The 20,386-nt window shown below is 43.0% G+C and overlaps 2 protein-coding genes across 2 annotated transcripts in view; one reads left to right on the plus strand and one right to left on the minus strand.

Moving 5' to 3' along the window:
- Positions 1 to 2,309: 2,309 nt before the first annotated feature.
- PTGER4 (prostaglandin E receptor 4) lies at positions 2,310 to 14,795 on the plus strand. The gene is made up of 2 exons (XM_084628350.1): positions 2,310 to 4,011; positions 12,637 to 14,795. Exons 1-2 carry the CDS (start codon positions 3,190 to 3,192, stop codon positions 13,228 to 13,230), a joined length of 1,416 nt encoding a protein of 471 aa, XP_084484476.1. The 5' UTR covers positions 2,310 to 3,189; the 3' UTR covers positions 13,231 to 14,795.
- A 1,788-nt stretch (positions 14,796 to 16,583) lies between these two features.
- Positions 16,584 to 20,386, minus strand: part of TTC33 (tetratricopeptide repeat domain 33) — a 121,097-nt gene continuing 117,294 nt past the window's right edge. Inside the window, exon 5 of the mRNA XM_084628351.1 lies at positions 16,584 to 19,096. Coding sequence (XP_084484477.1) covers positions 18,743 to 19,096 — 354 coding nt within the window. The 3' untranslated portion in view covers positions 16,584 to 18,742. The remainder of the gene's footprint in view (positions 19,097 to 20,386) is intronic.

Genomic DNA, 20,386 nt, shown 5'->3' on the forward strand with positions numbered 1-20,386 from the left:
GTGATATCATATCACCTCATTGCAAGGCACATTGCCACCTCCCATATGCACATCTTCAGTTTATACATTGCCCTGGAGGAGGAAAAGATGAGGCCTCTCCCAAAGTTCCATTCCAGAAATTTGTGAGGCTTTTATGATAAAACACTGCTGAGCAAACTGCCAGTGCTCAGTACAGAAAAACAGTACTTTTGGGAAGGCCCTTCAGGGCCTGATGCTGCAAGGTGCTGAGGGCCCTCCACTCCCATTGCCCTCCACTTCTAATCACTGGGAATGGAAGGCACTCAACCTGAAATGCAAACTCAGGGGTCTTGCTTTCTGCCTACTGGTACAAGACCCCAGATCGGATTTAATGATGCACTTCTTAGAAGTGGGGGAAGCCAGACAAACTTTCCCAAGCTGTGGAGCCATGACAGAACCATGCAGAAAGGACTTGGGAGAAAATACATCCCATATGGCTTGGCTGGGAAGCTAAAGCAAAGGAACAGAGAGTTGAGACTGGGGGTGGGCTGGGCTGCATATGATGCCAATCACATCCACCTTAAATGGTCTCTTAAAGAATGCCGGCTAATTGCTCCTCACCGCCCAGTCCCTTTGCCTCCCTCCAACCGCCTCATCCTCAAGTCAGGCCAGCCGCTGCCTCCCTAGTGCGCTTCACAATGCACTGCCGGGATGCACCGTGCTGACACCTCGCATAAAGGCAGCCTGGCCTCTTCATGCAGCGTGCCAGCACGTAGATAGGTTCCCCTGTCCCATCACCAGGCCCCTTCCCTTCACTGGCAGTGGCTCCCCCACTCCCCTTCGTCCTCCTCCTCCTCTGGCTCCCTTGCTCCACTTCCCCAGTTTTGCTTTCCTCCTTCCCTCCTGAGAGTGGCTCCTGTAGCTTAGGCTCTCCTGAGTCCCCTTTTCTTCCCACACTCTCTGCTCAGCCTGGCCCTGCAGGATGGCACTGGAGTCTCAGGAGGGAGAGCAGATGTCACTACTGGACCTGGCCTGCCCCATCCACCCACCACTCTAGTGTCTGTCCCTGCCTCCCCCCTCCCCGCTCGCTAAGACCACCCCTGCTGCTGCCCCCGACCCAGGTGTCACTCTCCCCTGCCCCCCAATTTTCTAACATTCTGCCCAGTCCCACTGTGGTCTCCCTCCTCCACCCCCAATTATCAAATCCCCCCCACCCTGTGGTCTCCCTCCCTGGCCCCCAATTCCCAGTGGCCCCCCCAGCCCCACTCTGGTCTCCCTCCCTGGCCCCCAATTCCCAGTGGCCCCCCCCAGCCCCACTCTGGTCTCCCTCCCTGGCCCCCAATTCCCAGTGGCCCCCCCAGCCCCACTCTGGTCTCCCTCCCTGGCCCCCAATTCCCAGTGCCCCCTCCCAGCCGCACTCTGGTCTCCCTCCCCGGCCCCCAATTCCCAGTGCCCCCTCCCAGCCGCACTCTGGTCTCCCTCCCCGGCCCCCAATTCCCAGTGCCCCCTCCCAGCCGCACTCTGGTCTCCCTCCCCGGCCCCCAATTCCCAGTGCCCCCTCCCAGCCGCACTCTGGTCTCCCTCCCCGGCCCCCAATTCCCAGTGCCCCCTCCCAGCCGCACTCTGGTCTCCCTCCCCGGCCCCCAATTCCCAGTGCCCCCTCCCAGCCGCACTCTGGTCTCCCTCCCTGGCCCCCAATTCCCAGTGCCCCCTCCCAGCCGCACTCTGGTCTCCCTCCCTGGCCCCCAATTCCCAGTGCCCCCTCCCAGCCGCACTCTGGTCTCCCTCCCTGGCCCCCAATTCCCAGTGCCCCCTCCCAGCCGCACTCTGGTCTCCCTCCCTGGCCCCCAATTCCCAGTGCCCCCTCCCAGCCGCACTCTGGTCTCCCTCCCTGGCCCCCAATTCCCAGTGCCCCCTCCCAGCCGCACTCTGGTCTCCCTCCCTGGCCCCCAATTCCCAGTGCCCCCTCCCAGCCGCACTCTGGTCTCCCTCCCCGGCCCCCAATTCCCAGTGCCCCCTCCCAGCCGCACTCTGGTCTCCCTCCCCGGCCCCCAATTCCCAGTGCCCCCCGCTCCACCCCGGTGTCTCCCTGACCAGACCCCCGGAGCCCAAGGATCCATCCAGCGTGTCCCAGCCCGCCGTCCGCGCAACCCGAAGCCCAGCCCGCCTGTGGCGATGCTCGCTGCGCTGCTGCTGCTGCGGGCGAGGCGGTAGCGCCCGCGGGCGGTGCCCTCCCTCCTCCGACCAATCGGGTGAGGGGCCGGGGAGGAGCCCAGGGGAGCTGCCCTCTCCGCCTCCTCCCCCGCTGGAGAAACTTGAAGGGAGCGAAGGCGAGCCCCGCCTGAGAGCGAGCCAGCGAGGGTGACACACACGGCAGCACATGCTCCGAGGAGGGATGAGCTCCAGGGGCCAGCCACTGGCACAGCTCACACAGCCGGGCTGCATGGGAGCCTCAGCACCGAGCTGCCAGCCGCTCAGTCCAGCATCCAGCCGAGGCGACTGGGAGGAGAGACACGCACCTGCCATCGCCGCTCGCCGCCCGCTGCCTTTATAACTCCAGCGGCCTGAGCGCTCCCACCGCAAAGGGTCCTGACCAGGGTTGGGCTGGGACAGTCCCCACCCTGCCCCTCTGAATCCTTCTTTCCACGCCTCGAGGAACTGGACTCAGCAGCTGTTGGCACGCAGGGACACACACGGCAAAAGACCAGGGTTTGGAAAGCATCTCCGATGCCTCAAGGATCTATCTGAACCTCTTTTGGGAGGAAGACCATTGGGAAGGTTTTGACTGTACAAAGTTGAGGGGCAAAGACAAGGAAAAGAGCAGCTGGCAGCGGAAAGGGGGAAAGTCCCCTCTCTCAGATGCTGGGATCTGTTTCTGAGCTGAACTTTTGAAAGTGCAAGAAGCTGCTCAAAACCTGATAGAACAGCAGCCACAACAAAAGCTGTAGGAAGAAAAAACATTAACTGCAGCTTTTCTGAATTACAAAGGCTTTTTTTGCGGCTTCACTTTCCACTGCATTTGTTTTATTCTTAAATTCAGTTGCTTTTTAAGCTCATGCCCCTGGCCTTGAAATGCAGAGGTTTTTTAACTGAATCTCTTGCCTTGAACTGCAGTTTGTTCATTGACGTTTTGTGGGGAACGGAGGGGGAGGGACTTGTCTTTGAACTGCATTTTTGGATCCACTTTTGTTTTCATCTCCCCTAATAACCCACAACAGAATCTTCATCATCATGTCTTTTGATCACACCACCATATACACAACGGCGAACAGTTCCACCAGTGAGCATGGGGACGGCAAGCCCCCCACCATCCCCACTGTCATGTTCATCTTTGGGGTGGTGGGCAACCTGATCGCCATCGTGGTGCTTTGCAAGTCCAGGAAGGAGCAGAAGGAGACCACTTTCTACACGCTGGTGTGTGGGCTAGCAATCACTGACCTCTTGGGGACCTGTCTGGTGAGCCCTGTCACTATTGCCACATACCTGCAGAACCGCTGGCCAGGTGGACTAGCACTGTGTGAATACAGCTCCTTCATCCTCCTTTTCTTCGGGCTCTCTGGCCTCAGCATCATCTGTGCCATGTCTGTAGAAAGGTACCTGGCCATTAACCATGCCTATTTCTACAACCATTATGTGGATAAGAAGTTGGCGGGGCTCACTCTCTTTGCCATCTATGTCTCCAATGTGCTGTTCTGCGCCCTGCCCAGCATGGGACTGGGCAAATCTACCTTCCAGTACCCCAAGACTTGGTGTTTCATAGACTGGAAGACCAAGGTGGCCACCCATGCCGCCTACTCCTACATGTATGCCGGCTTCAGCTCCTTCCTAATCATGGTCACGGTAGTCTGCAATGTCTTGGTGTGTGTGGCCCTGATTCGCATGCACCGCCAGTTCATGCGACGCACCTCCCTGGGCACAGACAACACTGCCAATCGCTTGTCTGATTTTCGCCGGAGCAGGAGCTTTCGTCGCATGGCTGGAGCAGAGATCCAGATGGTCATTTTGCTTATTGCCACCTCTCTGGTTGTGGTCATCTGCTCCATTCCTCTGGTGGTAAGTAACACTGCACTGCCCTTTCCGTCTTCCCCACCACCAAGTCCTCTGGGGCAAAAGCTTTTAGTTTGTGGCTGTAGGACAAGGCTTCTATTTTCTGGGCTCTCACAAGTCACTAAAACAATTCTAATGAGATTACACTCACATAGGCAGTGATCTAAACTTATTTTGATTTAGAATAGTAGCAAAAATAAATGCTTATCCTTTGCTCCAGGTGCCTTTGACATTGTAGTGTTAAAAATATGACCAAAAAGAGTGGCTTCCTCAGTATCTCAGAGAAATATCATAGCAAAATCCTGGCAAGACTGTAAGGCATCTTAAAATCTGTTTTTAAATCAAACTGCAAGTGAATGTGGCTTGGGATAGGCCTGCACTTGAGGACGCTTAATGCATTTTTAAAGTATTTACAGTGTTGCTGAAGGTTATGGCATTTCTTAAGACACAGAGGAGAGCGAGGTTATTATGTATTCAGCACCAACAGTGTGCTGTGCACTTCACGGAAAGTACAAAAACAAGCTCCCTGTCCTGACAAGTTTACTATCATAGGGATAGAGTCTACCACCCTTACCCTCCTTGAGTCATACCTTAATCTGTGGGGACTCTTGCTGATTTCTCAGCTAGAGTAAGAGTGGCAGAATCTGGCCTTAAGTAATCTAGAGATCACATGTGAGTACTGGGCATGATCACTGATAACTGTCTAACTTCCTAAAACAGATGAACAGATCACTTGGGGCTCAGTCTTGCAGCTACCACCATTGGTGCAATGGACATCAATGGGAGTAGGATCCAACCTTTGATTAGTGAACTTACACCTTCTTCTTGCCCTCCACCCTAACTGCAGGGAAAGTTAATACCAAAAATACCAGTTTTCGGGCTCAGTCAGTGCTTACCACTCAGTACAAAATTACAAATAAAACTTGCCAAACTTCTTTCTCTTGTTGATTCAGATAGATTAAAAGAATACACAATTGGCTATGCATAGTTGCCACCCTCCCAAAACAGGATCTTGTGAGCTGAGCAGTGGGAGTGTTATTAGAAAGAGGTGGTTTTAGAACACAGTTAATTGTAATAGAGTTTACTGTAGGTGGCAGCTATCCTGGAATAGCCCCATATCAGGGTTATTATAACAGGGAACCACATAATGAGGTTGAAATATGATTGGCCAACTAGGAGTGTGAACTATTCAGGTAAATAGTATAATTGCAGGGGTCAGGCCAGTTTTGCCACATTACTAGTATGTATAAAACTCAGTGAAGTGCAGCTATGCCTGGATCCTGGCATTTTGATGGCAGCCACTTGGCCTTCAGCCTAATGTTTTGCAGTGCACCCTGGCACAGCTGCTCACTGTGCCATGTTATTGCTTGCAGAACATCTTAATGTCTTGCAAAAGACTTAACAATTGGCAGGTTGGCTCAATTAAAGCATGGTTTTTGTATCAGCGTCTATATAGTGTGCGTGTGCACACATCAGATCCAAGAACAGTGCTTAGAGCTGTGTAGTCCAAGATCAGAAACTGTGCAGTTATTCTGTTTTCCTACCCAATCAACAATCAGGTCATATAATTGTTAACCTCCTGATTCTGGACTGAAGGTAATTAGATTAAGCTGACATTGTGACAGCTTTGAAAAATATTTTAATACTATATTATTGGAAGGGATATAGGTAAATGCAAGAGAAAGGATCTGAAAGCTAAATATAAACGAGTGGGTGAAAGGTTTCAGTTAAAGGTCCCTGACAGTTTTTTCAAAGTGATAGGAGTCTCACTGCAAGACCAGATAGAGAGGGGGAACTAAGAAGCGTCAGTGCCTAATGCAAAGAGATGTGGTTCAATTTCATTAGGAGCTGGAGAATCTTTTACAAAAAGAATAACCAAAACATGGGGGAGGGTGGTGGCTCTACCAAGAAAGGCAACTGGATTGTTGGCAATCAAAATTAATGGTCTTGGGGGGTGAGCGGTTTTGGTGGGAAGCCCACTGATGGCATGCTGGTGACTGCATAAACTGTGGGCGCAGGCAGGTGCCAAGAGAAAAGAGGGCTCAGATGTGCTGCATCCATCTCAGGTCTTGTCTTCACTGCTAAAAGTGTGGTACTTTGTATCTCATGGTAACATGCATCCTGAGGTAAAAACAGAGCGTAGACAAGGCACTTTTAGTTTTACTGCAAGGTAAGCGAGGGGAGGTCAACTCTATACTCCGATCTTGGGCTGGCCTTGCCTACTTTACCTCATGGTAAAACTAAAGTGCCTGATCTTCACTGTTTTTAACTCAGGATAGCTCATGCACACTGGTTACCCTGAGGTAAAAACACACCGTTTTAGCAGTGACCGCAAGACCTGAGGGCTGATCTACACATAGATGTTGTGCTGATTTAACTGTTTCAGGCCATGTCTACACTACGGGGATTATAATGGCATAGCTATGGCACATCACTGTGCCGGCATAACCTTGTACTGTGGGCGCAACCAACTCCCAGCCGAAGGGGTTTTACCATAGCTGTAAGAACACCACCTCTCCGTGCTACGTTAGCTAGGTTGAGGGAAACATTCTTTTCACACCCTGATGTGGCCATATCAACAACTTTTAAGCATAGACCAGGCTTAAGCTATAACCATCTAAGCACCTTTACACCGTTATAACTGCATCCACACTTGTGGGGTTGGCCCACTTCTATGACACTGGTATAGTTAAAGTGGTACAACTTTGTGTGTACATGCCCTTAGAGTTCTGAAGGAAATAAGGTGTGGAATAGTGGAGGGAAGGTATGAATATGCAATATACCTTTAAAAGCAGCCACTCGGCAGAAAGACTGGAAAATCATTAACCTGCCTATACATTTTATGAGCCAACGCAGATCCTGTTGATTAAACTTAGAGCCATTGCTACAGAGGGAACTGATAGGTCTCACTTATTACAGCATAGTCTGTTCTGATAAGGAAGAGGAGGAGCATCCAGATACCATTGGTGGCACTCTACAGTTACGTAAGGCAGACATAGAGGCTTCTTTGTGGCTATGAAATTTTCTGACGACCTGATTTCCTGTTGGTGACAGAAGCTGAATAAACCATAACCTAATAGGGTCAGAGCAACACAGCTTCTGTAGGAGAGAATCATATCATCTTACTTTCTCAGAGTGAGCTCTTTCAGGAGATAATAAAATAGAGGTGATCTAGTGGACTTCATTTTAGGTAGGTTTACAAAAGGTTTTTAAAGAACTTCGGAAAAACAAATAACCATGGTGTAATAAATAAAGTTTTGCCTTTATTTACAGAATGGTTAAACAATAGGAAACTGAATCATAGTGAACAGAAGGTAACCATGGGATGTTCTCAGAGCTCAGTGTTTTTAATATTTTAATGATTTGGACAGTGAATCAGTGAAGTTTTATGATGACACTAAATGGCTTTGATTAATAAAATCTATGAAATGTTGTGAGAAACTTTAGATGGACTTGAGAGAACAAAAGAGCATGAAGGCAGATAAAATGAACTGACAACACTAAAAGGAATGCATGCTAGCAAAAATAATCAAAATTTTTCACATATACCCGTATGCTCTGAACTTGCAGGAAGTTATTGTGGATGGCATGGGTGAAGAGTCTGATCAAGGAAATTAAGAAAGGAAATAATACAAAACATATGTCCAGACCTTTATCCGAATTCATCATTGGTCACTTCACCTTAAAAGAAATATTTAAATGATTGCAAGGTTTACAAAATGGCAGTAAAGGTTGTTAAAGGTATGGAAAAGGTGATATTAGAGAGGATTTGATTGAAAACATAGTAGAAATTAGTGTTTGTGTTTTTGCTTTTACACTCTCATAAGAGTAAAGAGATACTTGATAGTCAAATTTTGGAATTCACTCTGCAGGTGGTCAAATTTTTTTAAAGGGCATGATCATTTAATGATCTCTAACAATAAATTTAGCTTGGTAAACTAAGGTAGTAAGGGTAATAAAATCTCATATTCTACTGCATACATTTGATCCCTGAAAGGCCCAGGAAGGAATTTTTAAACTTAATTTATAATTGGCCCAGTGGTTAATGTTGTTTGTTTGTTTTTCCTCTGAAGTATCAGGACTGTCCATGGCCAGAGGTGAGATGGCAGACTAGATTTTGGAGTGATGGCATGGTCAGCTATGTCAAATACTAAGTCCCTGTGGGACAAAGCATATTTGGCTTACACAACTGCAGAATTTGTTTCCTGCTTGCTATTAACTAGGTGTCTATTAATAGTATGTCAATATATGATATGGGGAAGTTTTTATGAGGACAGGTGAAAACTGGATAGAGGACTACTCCTTTGTTTACTCTGGATAATAACTATCATAAAAGGCATTTGATGGTACTACAGATGGGTAAAAATTGCCACTTATATTTACATTTGTCAGAAGGAAAAGCAAAAACCAGACTCTTGCACTGTGTGAGCAGAAGCAGTAGCAGCCAAGTGATTCTAGAATTTAATAACTTGGGCATAAACTTCAGAACAATTTCAACACAAGAAGCAATTCATTAATACACCTTAAAAAAACCACTCTTTGGTTCCTGTAGTTGAGAAATCTAACTAGTGCAAACCTGTTTTGGTGCCAGGGTTTGATCAGTCCCAGTTTGCTTCTTGCTTTAATTAGAACTTCAAACCGGACAACTTCAAGTGTCAAACTAGTTCAGGTACACTGTAATCCATTGCCTTAAGGTAATCGAATGGATTGGTTAGATGCTCATTTTAAGAGGCCAGGCTGACTTTGCTTCATCAAACAATCTTGTAAAAGAGCATTTTTCAGCAAAACATTATATGCACTTCATTGTTGCTCTGCAGAAGATGCTGTAAGTGAATATTAATTCAGTTGGTTAAGAAATTACTGAACTGGCAGATCCATTCAGCTTCTTTTTTGCCAGACATATGATTAATAATGATACATGCAGTTGGTATGGGCATGTACTAGTAAAACTAGTTTGATATGCCATTGGATTTTGTGATAAAAGATATGGTGTAGGCTTGTTGGGAATGTAGTAACAGCTGTGTACATTCTAAAGTTTTCACAAAGTAGGCCCAAATTAAGTGTCTTTTATCCATACCTAGTATGCATCTGTCAGTGGACTATTCAGAATATAGACATCATAAGGTGATTTGCTGTAACCAGACATTGTTAGTGATTGGAAATCATTATCAACTATTTAATCAGCACTACAGTAGATTCTCATGTTACAGTAAGCTCTGCCAGGTAAACATAAAGGGATGTGTCAAGTACATGAATTTCCTGTTCAGATGCTGCTAGCCGATAACTAAATTTACCTTTTAATCATTCACATTAAACTGATGGTCCAGAATTACAGCGATGTAAAAATAGAATGAAAAAGATCAACTTTTAAAGTTGGAACAATAACCCATTTCTTATGAGTGCTTTTGGCAAATTCTTTCAAGATGTCCCTGCTGTATCAGTTGAATGTATCAGTAATACTGTTTCCTCCCCTGCAGAAGTCTTCCTGATCTTGTTTACATGGAGTATAAATGTCAATTGGAATGGGCTAAAGGAAAATAAAGACTGAGCTTCTAACCACAATATACAATATATTCTCTAATGGAGCCCTAGCTGTCAGTTCAGGGATCAGTCCTTCAGCAAAGATGAAATGGTCTGTGTCAAGACAGATGTATATACATTTGCAGGGTATATTTGAACTTGCTGTGGAAGAAGTCCTTTGCATTAAAAAAAAAAAAATCTCCTCGGAGAAAAGATCAGGAGGAAAATTCTCTCTGGCAATTTAAACTTTATATTTCTGAGATTTATTCTTTTTTTTCCTTCTTCAAAATATCAGCATTTTTCTTCTCCTCCTTCCAAGAAACTTCCAAGAATGGCTTTTAAAACCAAGGAGCAGATGTCAAAGAAAGCTAACACCGCTGCTTTCTGGAGTTCTGACTGCCACTTCTCAGACACAGAGTCTGTGTAAGAGAGATAACAGCGTTTCAGTGCTGAAGTTCATCTCAGAGGGGTGGGAGTTAAGCAGCAGACCTCTTCAGTGCCTGCATGGTTTGCATTTGGCATTGATCATACGTTCAAAGAACTTTAAATTGGCCATTGCATGTCTTTCAGGGTACCTCTCCCTGTCAAAGCAAGTACCATAGTTAAGTAACTGATCCTTCAGTGTTTCCTCAAACTACAGACAGGAAGAGTTTCAGAGTAGCAGCCATGTTAGTCTGTATCTGCAAAAAGAACAGGAGTACTTGTCGCACCTTAGAGACTAACAAATTTATTAGCGCATAAGCTTTTGTGGGCTACAGCCCATTTCATTGGATGCGTAGAATGGAACATATAGTAAGAAGATATATATATATATCTTAGTATATATATACTTCCACCTTCTCTGTATGAGTGTATATATATATACACTCATACAGAGAAGGTGGAAGTTACCATACAAACTGTAAGAGGCTAATTAATTAAGATGAGCTATTATCAGCAGGAGAAAAAAACTTTTGTAGTGATAATCAAGATGGCCCATTTAGACAGTTGACAAGAAGGTGTGAGGATACTTAACAGGAAGAGGAACTTTTAAAAGTGTGACAATGGTGCCACCTAGTGGTAAAATTTCCATCAGACTTTGTGGTCAAGCTAGATAATCGGATTACTTATGTATAGAGGAAATACATTTTAAATGTCTTATTTCAATTGTTCCTCAAGCAGTGATATAAGGGGACCACTCAGGTCAGAAAAGGTAGTATTACGCTTCCTATTATAGTAACTAAAAAAAATCCCTTTAAGAGGAACTAATTGGTAGTTAAATTGATAGGGATACTCCCTGTACTACTTTTATATCAGTTATGAGTGATACTTGTATCTCAACCTAGTAATTATCTAACTTTAAGCAGGTAATGGAATGCATTCCTGAATATACATAGAGATTACATAGAGATAGCTCAGAAAATGATTACTACAGATTAAGCAGGACAGCATAGGAACCATCACATACTCACTATCTTTCAGTGATACACGTTAGACTCAGATTCCCACTCAAGAGGTGGACTGGCTTTTTTTTTTTTTCTTATAAAGTTGCTGAATTTAAAGTTGCTTGGAATGAATTCAAGTCCTGAATTCCTATGTAGGAAGAATCAATCCAAACCTCACATTACTGTATTGAATTGTGAAATTTTTCATCAGACTTGGATTGTTTCACACTTTTCTGGTAAATATGACTTCAGAGGTTTACTTATGTTTTCCTTCACTTCATTTAAACCCTTTTTCTGAAACCGTATCCAACTGGGCCAAAACCTGACAAACATTCACTTCAGAAGTCAAGACAAAGAGGAGACTTCATAAAATCTATTATTGGTACTGGATATTTAGGACTTCAAATAAGGAAAATTGATTTGCCTAAACTTACCTGATAGTGGCTGCAAAGCAGGTAGGGTCTTCCACAGGAGAGGCTTTCCAATGGCTTTCCTATTCCTGGGACACATTTCACGTCCTGATTGTTAGTTAAAGTTATTGTTTGAAACAGTTCAGCTTGGAACTGTTCAACATCATAAGGTCTGTGTGTCCAAACCAGGACTCAGTAAGGTCACTGGAAAGATAACCCCATTGACATTAGTGTTGGACTGGACCTTATGCACAGTAGTGATTGCAAGATTCGGCTCTTAATGAACGAGCTAGAACTGTGCTGTTGTTTTCCCCTCTCTTTAAAGCAAGGAGCCTGAATGGTCAAATGCTACCATGGATAAACAAGATCCCAATTTAGTGTTAATTCACCACAAAATTTCCGAGTGGTTACTTAGAAACACTATTTATACAAGCTTCTGTATCCCAACAATTTAACTGAACACCCTGAACATTTCAGGGTTATTACTTTTTCACTTTTCAAACCAAACCGAGATGCAGACCCACATGGGAAGATCTACAGTTCTGCTCAGTGCTGGAATCATCCTAATCAATGAAAAATCTGGCAGTTAGAGGCAGCTGTTAGCATTTCTTAAAACAAGCGCCCACAAGCAGAATGTTGAAGGTATTAAAATATTGCCTTGAAGCTCTAATAATGGAAGCTGTCTGCACAGATATTTCTAAACTAGGGATTAGGCAGCTCTGGGCTTGTCTCCGGAGACCAGTTTGCCTGATAGCTGGTAATGTGGGTTTCATTTAGTTTTAAACATACAATTATGAGAGCCTTGCTGGAGGAAATATGCAATGATTAGGTCTCCTCAATTGACCTAGGGCCTCCTGCACCCCTGGCTGGCAAAGATTTGGTTATACAAGGATTTGGGTCTAAATCTTGAATTCTGGGTCCTATAAAGAGAAGGAAAAACAACCACCTGGGATTTGAAAATTAAAAAACTTTAGGGATAAACTGAAAAGGTTCATGGACACAAGGATACTTCAGGGGTGTAGGCAGGAATCAGGAGGGGAAAAGAGAGCAGTTCTTTTCCTCAAGAGTAAGGAAAAAAGGTCAATTTACAGAAGAGTTCATTCCTTGATCTTCGCCCTTTCCAAAAATAAACCACCTGCTGACATGAGAAGCGTGGCTTCGCCAACCTCTCCCCTTGTTGTAACATGCAATTGCTAAGCCTGATCTCTCCTTTGAAATGTCATCTCTGGTTTGCTGGATCAAACTCTAAATATGGGTCTCTCTTTTCCCCTTGACAGGTACGTGTCTTTGTGAACCAACTGTACCGGCCAGCCGTAGTGAAGGACGTCAGTCAAAACCCCGACTTGCAGGCCATCCGCATTGCTTCAGTGAACCCCATCCTGGACCCATGGGTCTACATCCTTCTCCGCAAGACAGTGCTCAGCAAAGTCATAGAGAAAATCAAGTGCCTCTTCTGCCGCATTGGAGGGGCTCGAAGGCAACACTCTGGCAGCAATTTCAACTGTGCGGATGGCCGCCGAACCTCCTCCGCCATGTCCAGCCACTCACCCTCCTTCATCTCTCGGGAGCTGAGGGAAATCAGTAGCACCTCACAGACATTGCTCTACCCTCCAGAGCTAAGCGAAAGTAGCACTGGGGGTCGCATGCTGCTGCCGGGAGCCAGTGCTGGTCTCGCTCAGTGTGACACTACATCAGTTAGGACACTACGCAGCTCAGAGACCTCAGACTCTTTGCCGGGACAGGACTCAGAGAGTGTCTTTCTGGTGAATGAAGTCGGGTCTGGTGGCGAAGCCAGCTCTATGCCCAAAAGCAGCTCCCTCCAGGTCACCTTTCCCAGTGAAACGTTGAACTTATCAGAAAAGTGTATATAGCAATGAAAGGAATCACACACATGTGATCCTTTCCCAATACTTTGGACAAACTGGTGCAATAGACACGCACTCTGCCTACTAAGGGGCCGGGGGTCAGCTACACTCTGAAGGGCTATTTTTCTCTTGCCATGTGATGGGTACAGTTCTTCCAGACTACTGAGGATCATACCATGGAGCAGTTGCTACAGTCAGGCCCTGCCATCACAAAACATACAGGACAGATCTAATGGGTTTGGAAACATACACTGTTATTACCTTGTATTGCTCTGTGACATAGGATTGCTGCTGGGACTCTATGGCTGAAAAGATCTGTCATTTTTTGTCCAAATCTGCTAGAAACTTATTTTCTCTCTCTCCTCCCGCCAAAACTATCAAGGGTTTAAGTCTCTGGGTACTAGAGAGCTGAAGGCGAGGCAGTTACTGGGAACTGGGTAGAGATACTATGACAACTGCCTGGTGTACAATTTTAAAGAGTTTCACTAATGCGTGATAATGTGAATTTTTATTGCTGTAAATATCATTTAAAATATTTAAAAGTCTGTTCTTCTCTATGAGAAGGTTTATTATTAATACAAGGTATATAGAAACAATTGCCAGCCTTCATTTCCTCTGAATAATGCCGGCTGATGATAGACAGTCTTGAGTTAGGTTTGTTTTCCATACAAGTTTACAGGCAGAGGGAGAACTAGTTCTCTAGATGGGAACAAATAAAAACTTTTTGAATTAAATGGAAACATTTTGTGCTATTAAGGGAGAAAACACACCTTTTAAGTTTAAAATATTCTTTCCAGTGTGTGTACATTCTAAAAAGCTAGATTTTATTTATGTGCTGTGAATGTTTATCTGCAGAACACAATTTCTCCTTTCTAAGTAGTAAGGCCCCAACCTTGCACTCTTACACACATGCTTAATGTCACTCACGAGCAGTCCAACTGAAGTCAGCCAGACTCTTCACATGAATAAAATTAAGCATTTGCATAAATTGCTTTTGGGATTGGGGCCTAAATCTTTCAATCCCTGGTTAATATTTTTAATATTCACTCTAGTTTAAAAATCACCAATGTACTAAAGATATTTTTCATAACATTTGTCATTTTACTTCAAATAAGTAAAAAGAATCTTATGATTGTGTAATCTGATATTCCATCAAATAATCATATGAAACAAGCAAAGCAGAATCTTCATTACAAAGTACAGGTATATAATCCCATACCCCATACTCAGCCCCAATGAGAATTATTTACCACTAAGATGTAGTGCCAACCACATCACTAAGAATAACTGTTAACCAGTGATGAAAAGGAGTTTTGTGTTTGTTTGTTTATGTTTTAAAAGATAGATCTTGTTCCAGCAGCATTGTTGTATCAAACATTAATTCCGTATAGATCTTTGGAAAAAATTTGTCAAAGAAATATTAAGCATGTTATGTTGCTTACAGTGTTTTCATGTGAATTGCTTTATTGTAATTAAAATCCCGAGCCTGATATTGATGATATGTGTAAGAAGCAGTTGTACTGACCAAAATCATTTTGGAGATCGCAATTAAATGGAAACATTCCGCTTGAGTTCAGGAGTTTACGCAAGTCTTTAATTGTGTGTGTAATTCACTCAGTGCCAGCCCATCGGCCCTCATCTTAATAAACCACAACTTTCAAACCATGCTATTTAACAGCTGTCAAAATGTACTCCTTTCCTTCCGTTTCCAAAGCACTGCAAAGGGCGTTAGCTACACAACTATCACCGTCAACAAGGAGTCATCTTGCAGAATCTCTGGTGGGAGTACAGCTAGATTAATTCTTCAAAAACACACTTGAGTCTTCATTCAAAATTATTACATAAAAATCTTTGGCTGTGCTCTCACCCTTGCTGTGCTTGCTTTCCACTAACGGAGCAATTGAGTTCATTCATTTTACCTGAATGAATAGATGTAGAAAGTGAAAGGTACGCCAGCACACACAAGTACTTGCATCAGAAGTGCTATGTATTACAGTCTATAAGTACCTGCATGAGGAACAAATATTTAATAATGGGCTCTTCCATATAGCAGAGAAAGGTATAACATGATCTAAAGGATGGAAGCTGAAGCTAGACAATTCAGACCAGAAATAAGGTGTACATTTTTAACATTGGAACAATTTACGAAGAGTTGTGGTGACTTCTCCTTCACTGACAATTTTTAAATCAAGCTTCGATGTTTTTCTAAAAGATACGCTTGAGGGATTATTTTGGGGAAGTTCTATGGTCTGGAAGTAACTCCTGAAGTGACGATCTGCATCTAAAATTAATGGTCAGACTTCTCATTAGGCACAGAGGAGGGAGAAAATGCTCTTAGCCACTGCAGCTATCTGGGCATCCAGAATCAGATGTGGATCTAAAATGACCTATCAAAGTTGTGAACTTGTGTGACACTACCTTAGTTATATAACCTCTTGCATTCCTTCCCACACCTACCAATATTACCTGTATTTTGACTGAATTGAGCCTCAGCTAGCTAGCTCTCTCATATCCAGGTCCCAAACTCTGCCCATTACGTTGGAGAAAATTGCTATTTTTCTAGTATTGACTGGTCTCATGCTATCTCATTACTGTTTGTGTAACAGCCATCTCTGTTGCCTGTGTCACATAAGCAGTCCTCCTTCATCCACTCTTCATCTCTTTTCAAATTTAATTGGAAAGCATCTCTTTTCTCCTGATCTGATTTAGTCTGTGTTGTGGGGGGGCGTTTAAATTACTTATCATGGTGATGAAGTGCTGCAACCCTTGCCTACATCTTAATTTCTCTCTCTAATTTTTAACTCTAACTGTGTGACATAACTATGTTAAGCCATGTAGTATACAGTATATTTGAATGGAAAATATATAGACAAAAAACTGTTCTTCCACAGCCTTTTATTGCTTGATCTTCCCATAATTGTGCCCCTATAAACCACAAACATTTTCTGTAGTTTTTCTACTAAACTAAGGTGTGAAATATTAAAGTATAAGTTGTTAGAAGCCTTGAAAAGTAGAAAATACCAATTTTGTTTCCATTGCTACCTGTAATTGCTTGAGGCAATAAATTCCGGCAGTTGAAGCATATATAGGTTTCAAAGGTATTTCCCTTTCAGTTCAAATGCTTTCCCTCTTTGGGACCGAAAACTCTTGCTTTGGCTAGAAGTTGGATATTTTTAAGTGTTGGTCAAGATTTTTCAATACCAATTTTTACTGTAATTATTATGTTTTAGAGTAATATACAAAAATATTAATACTTTCAGAAACAAAAGACAATAGGTTGATCATAACGTAACATACTAAACCTCCCTTAACTGCACACCTCCCTCGATGACCCAGCTTCCACAATAAACAGCCACCAATGACGAGCAGGGAAGTCCACGCTTTATTTACAATATGGAGATATCCAACAAGCAAGACCTAAGCATGCAAAGCACAACACACTGTACAACATTAGAATGAGCTTCATACCACCAGATGGCAAACTTCCCAATTTGGGAATAACACACCAACACAAGAAGCGTGCTAGGTGCTCCCTCATACAAGACGTTATTGCTCACCTCACTACTTGGAAGTAATAATCTAATTTAATCTAATCAGAGGGAAACACATGTTCTGCACACTTGGGATGTAAGTGCTGACCTCTCAAACCTGGCCTAAAATCCACCCAAGTTGACAGTATGCAAGGGCATCCTTTCATGAGCCTGACCCTGAACCATTAATTTCCAATTAATTTCAATGGGAGCAGATATGGGTTTATATAAACTTGGGACAGGAGGAAGGAGGAAAACCCTTTGCACTCATGAATGTAGCATACACTGGAAGGCATAGAATGAAAAGACATATCAGGTCATCTAGTCCAATTCTATCCAAGTGAGACATAGCAAATATATCCTACCAATACATACAAGTAGAATTACAGCCCCATGCACAAATCTTCAAGTAGGAGAACTTCCCTGTACCTGAAAGATCTGCTCTGATTCCTCTCAGTGCCAACGTTACCCTAGTGGAACACAGATTCTCTTGAGGCTGTGCAATAACAGGATGACCCTTTCATGGCTGTATAGACGGTCTTATTAACATATATAGTACAACAGTTTTACAGTGCCTGTTGATCCAACAAGTATAGGTTTATCAGTAATTCTATTATAAAGCCTGTCTTTGACGGATTAAGGAAAATTTTATCTGAGCTGAAATTTAGCCTATGAATATCAGCCCTGGACAAAATATGCTTTCCAAATTACAAAGGAAGAGCTTTAACTATTTTTTGTCACAGAAGGGAAAGATTATACACACAGATCTCCCATATATGGGTGCTCTATACATTAGAACCCCACCCACGAAAGGGAGACCCATTATGAATTACTGAAATTTTAGAATTAACCAGCAAGCAAACGAAATGAAGCATCCTGTGTTCCTCGTGTGCAGCACAAGATGTATTTTGTTCATATATTTTAGCAAGTGTACACAGCCCCCACAAAGCAACAGAAATAAAAAGAGATGCTATCCAGAATAAGTGGCTTGTTAAAAACAAAAAATCATCGAACTCTTTATGAGTGCAGTGCCATACCACAAGGAACCTGACCACACAACACAGCAATAGATTCCCTTCTTTGTAGTCTTGCTGTAAAATCACCATAGCACAAAAAAGTTGCATCTAAAGATCTATTCCTAATCCATTCCCCATTGTGCACTGCGGACTCCTAACATTTTATGTACTGTTGCGTATAAGGTGATATACTTACGTATACTGGGATGAGTCAAGGTAAGAGCAGTTCCAGTCTCAATTTTGAATGTCCTTTCTTCTGTAGGTGCAAGTTAAATATTTAATAGTGCCTGAATATGTGTGGTGTAATTGTTGCTTGGTTTTGCACCACCCTCCAAATAATGCATGAAGTGCCTGATCCAATGCCCACTGACATCAATGTGAATCTTTCCCCTGACCTCAGTAGGCTTGGAATCTGACCCCAGGTTTACAAGGACTATCTGTGATCTGTAACTTCTTCATAAAAAACCCTATCCTCCATTGAAAATAAAGACTTCTGAGAACAAGCTTTCAGAGTCACACTTCAATTGTGTTGATCTATAATGTTAATTATTAACAGGTTTGAGCTGTAATACTTAAATCACCTTTCTCTTTTCCAGTTTCTTTTTAAGTATCTGATAATTAATTACAGGAGAAACAGCAGATGTTGTTTAGACTGTGCAATTAAGAAATTGAGTTGGATGAAAGCAGTTATGATAATGTAATCTGTGTTTTCAAATTGTGTGTGTGAAGTCTTACAATATGGGTTTTAATATCAACACGTAGTTGATAGTATGGAAGCAGCAGAAATTCAGGTCTTTGCTTATCTGTCGTTTTGTCACACTTTCTTTAAAACCCTTTTCCTCTGAAAAAGCTACTTCAGAAATAATGACCCCTTCTATTTTACCCTGTTCCACTGCTGCTAAAAAGAATTCTTCCAACACTTGATAAGTAACGTTAGATTTCCAAAGAATACTAGCAAAAGATTATGCTGCACTATCGGGCTCTGATAAAAACGGTATCATCGGGGGTTGTCGAACATTCCTCCTTCTCAGTTACGGTCTCTACTGTGCCTGAAGCAGACACAATCACTACTGTTTTAGTTGCTGAAACAGTTTTCTCCTTCTCTGCGATAGCTGCACAAACTGCCACAATCTCATCACTTTCAAAGTCATAATCTGGAATTGATTCATGGGCAACATCTGCTTCTTTTGCCTCTGCTTGCGTCGCCTTAGTCTTTGTTGCTTTCTTTTGCTGTTCATGCAGCTTTCTTGCCCAGGTAAGGTCTTCCTTCCATAGTTCAGGGCTCATTGGATAGATGTGCAAGGCCACCTGAAAGCTGCGAATTGCCTACAAATGAACAGAGTGATTAGCATTTTTTGAACTGACATGTTTAATCACAGAAATGAAAACAGCCTTCTAGATCGTTTAGTCCACCTGTGACTAAGATGACTGTTTAAGTATCTTTCTATTGCTCTGTCCAGCCCACTTTCAAAATCAAGTGACAGCACTTCTCCCCTTTTCCCTAGAATGCTTTCCCATGATTAGTTTTACATATAATTTGGGCCTGATTTTTAAAAAATCATATGTGCATGCCTAATTTGTGTGAAAATAGAATGAATACATGAAGAAATTAGGTGCTTGCCCAGCAAACGGTACATAACTTGCAATTGTCACGTGCAGATACCCAGTTCGTGCATGCAACTGTGCTAATTACCAGTGCAAATTAGGATTGCAATTGCACACACAACTGTTTGAAAATCAAGCCCTTATGAAAATACTTGCTATTATTTCAAATGAGAGTTTGGCAGAGGATTGAAGTCTTGAATATAATAAAGCGTTCTTTCACATATTTCAAGGCAGCAACAACCTTCATACAAATTTAGCCAATCCAATAATATCAAATATAAAACTCTCTTAAATGGTAGTGCCAAACAATGAATACTAATTTTCTCTCTCTGGAAACATGAACCATTCTGAACAGAAACACCATTTAAAAGCAGATCACAGAATTTCACTGTTATACAAAAGAATGACGAAATGCCCTAAAGCACAATGCAGATGAAGGGTTACATGTTGCTAACCCAAAATTATAAAAAAGGTCATTTCCCTATAATTATGCATTTTGACCACGCTTGTTGTAAGAGAGTTTAATGCTAATAAGAACATGACAAAATATACGATCAATTAAAAGAAAAAAATCAAGCCAAACTCATTTTATTTTGTTGGCTCTCCATTCTGCCTACCTTCTCCCCCCTACACACACACAAGAGGGCAAGAGCAGACAGATGCAGTTTAATTTAAAAGAGAAATCTGGATTATTGAGGTTTATAAACACCACCCACATTGCCCATTTAACTTAGCACATATCTCATAAATAGATCTAATACTATGCACTGTTTTGGCCACAAGATTAGCAGCTTTCTGGAGCATGTAAACCTGATCTCATCAGGGAACTATGGCAAAAGACAAACTCTCCCACTTTGCGGAGCTGTTCAAAGAAGTGGAGAACTTCTGAGAATGATCTAGCTTTCTTCCCAAGCAAGAATACTTGCTATCTATTTGGACAGGTTTCAGAGGACAGGCCAGTCCTTGCTTACAGACAGCCCCCCAACCTGAAGCAAATACTCACCAGCAACC

The sequence above is a fragment of the Lepidochelys olivacea genome (genome assembly GCF_965140295.1).
Source record: "Lepidochelys olivacea isolate rLepOli2 genome assembly, chromosome: 5".
In the NCBI taxonomy this organism is placed as follows: domain Eukaryota; kingdom Metazoa; phylum Chordata; order Testudines; family Cheloniidae; genus Lepidochelys; species Lepidochelys olivacea.

Excerpts from the sequence above, each read along its gene's own strand:
- PTGER4 (XM_084628350.1), top strand. The coding sequence starts at position 3,190 with ATGTCTTTTGATCACACCACCATATACACAACGGCGAACAGTTCCACC. Across the intron at positions 4,012-12,636 it reads TCTGCTCCATTCCTCTGGTG|GTACGTGTCTTTGTGAACCA; the intron begins GTAAGTAACACT and ends TCCCCTTGACAG.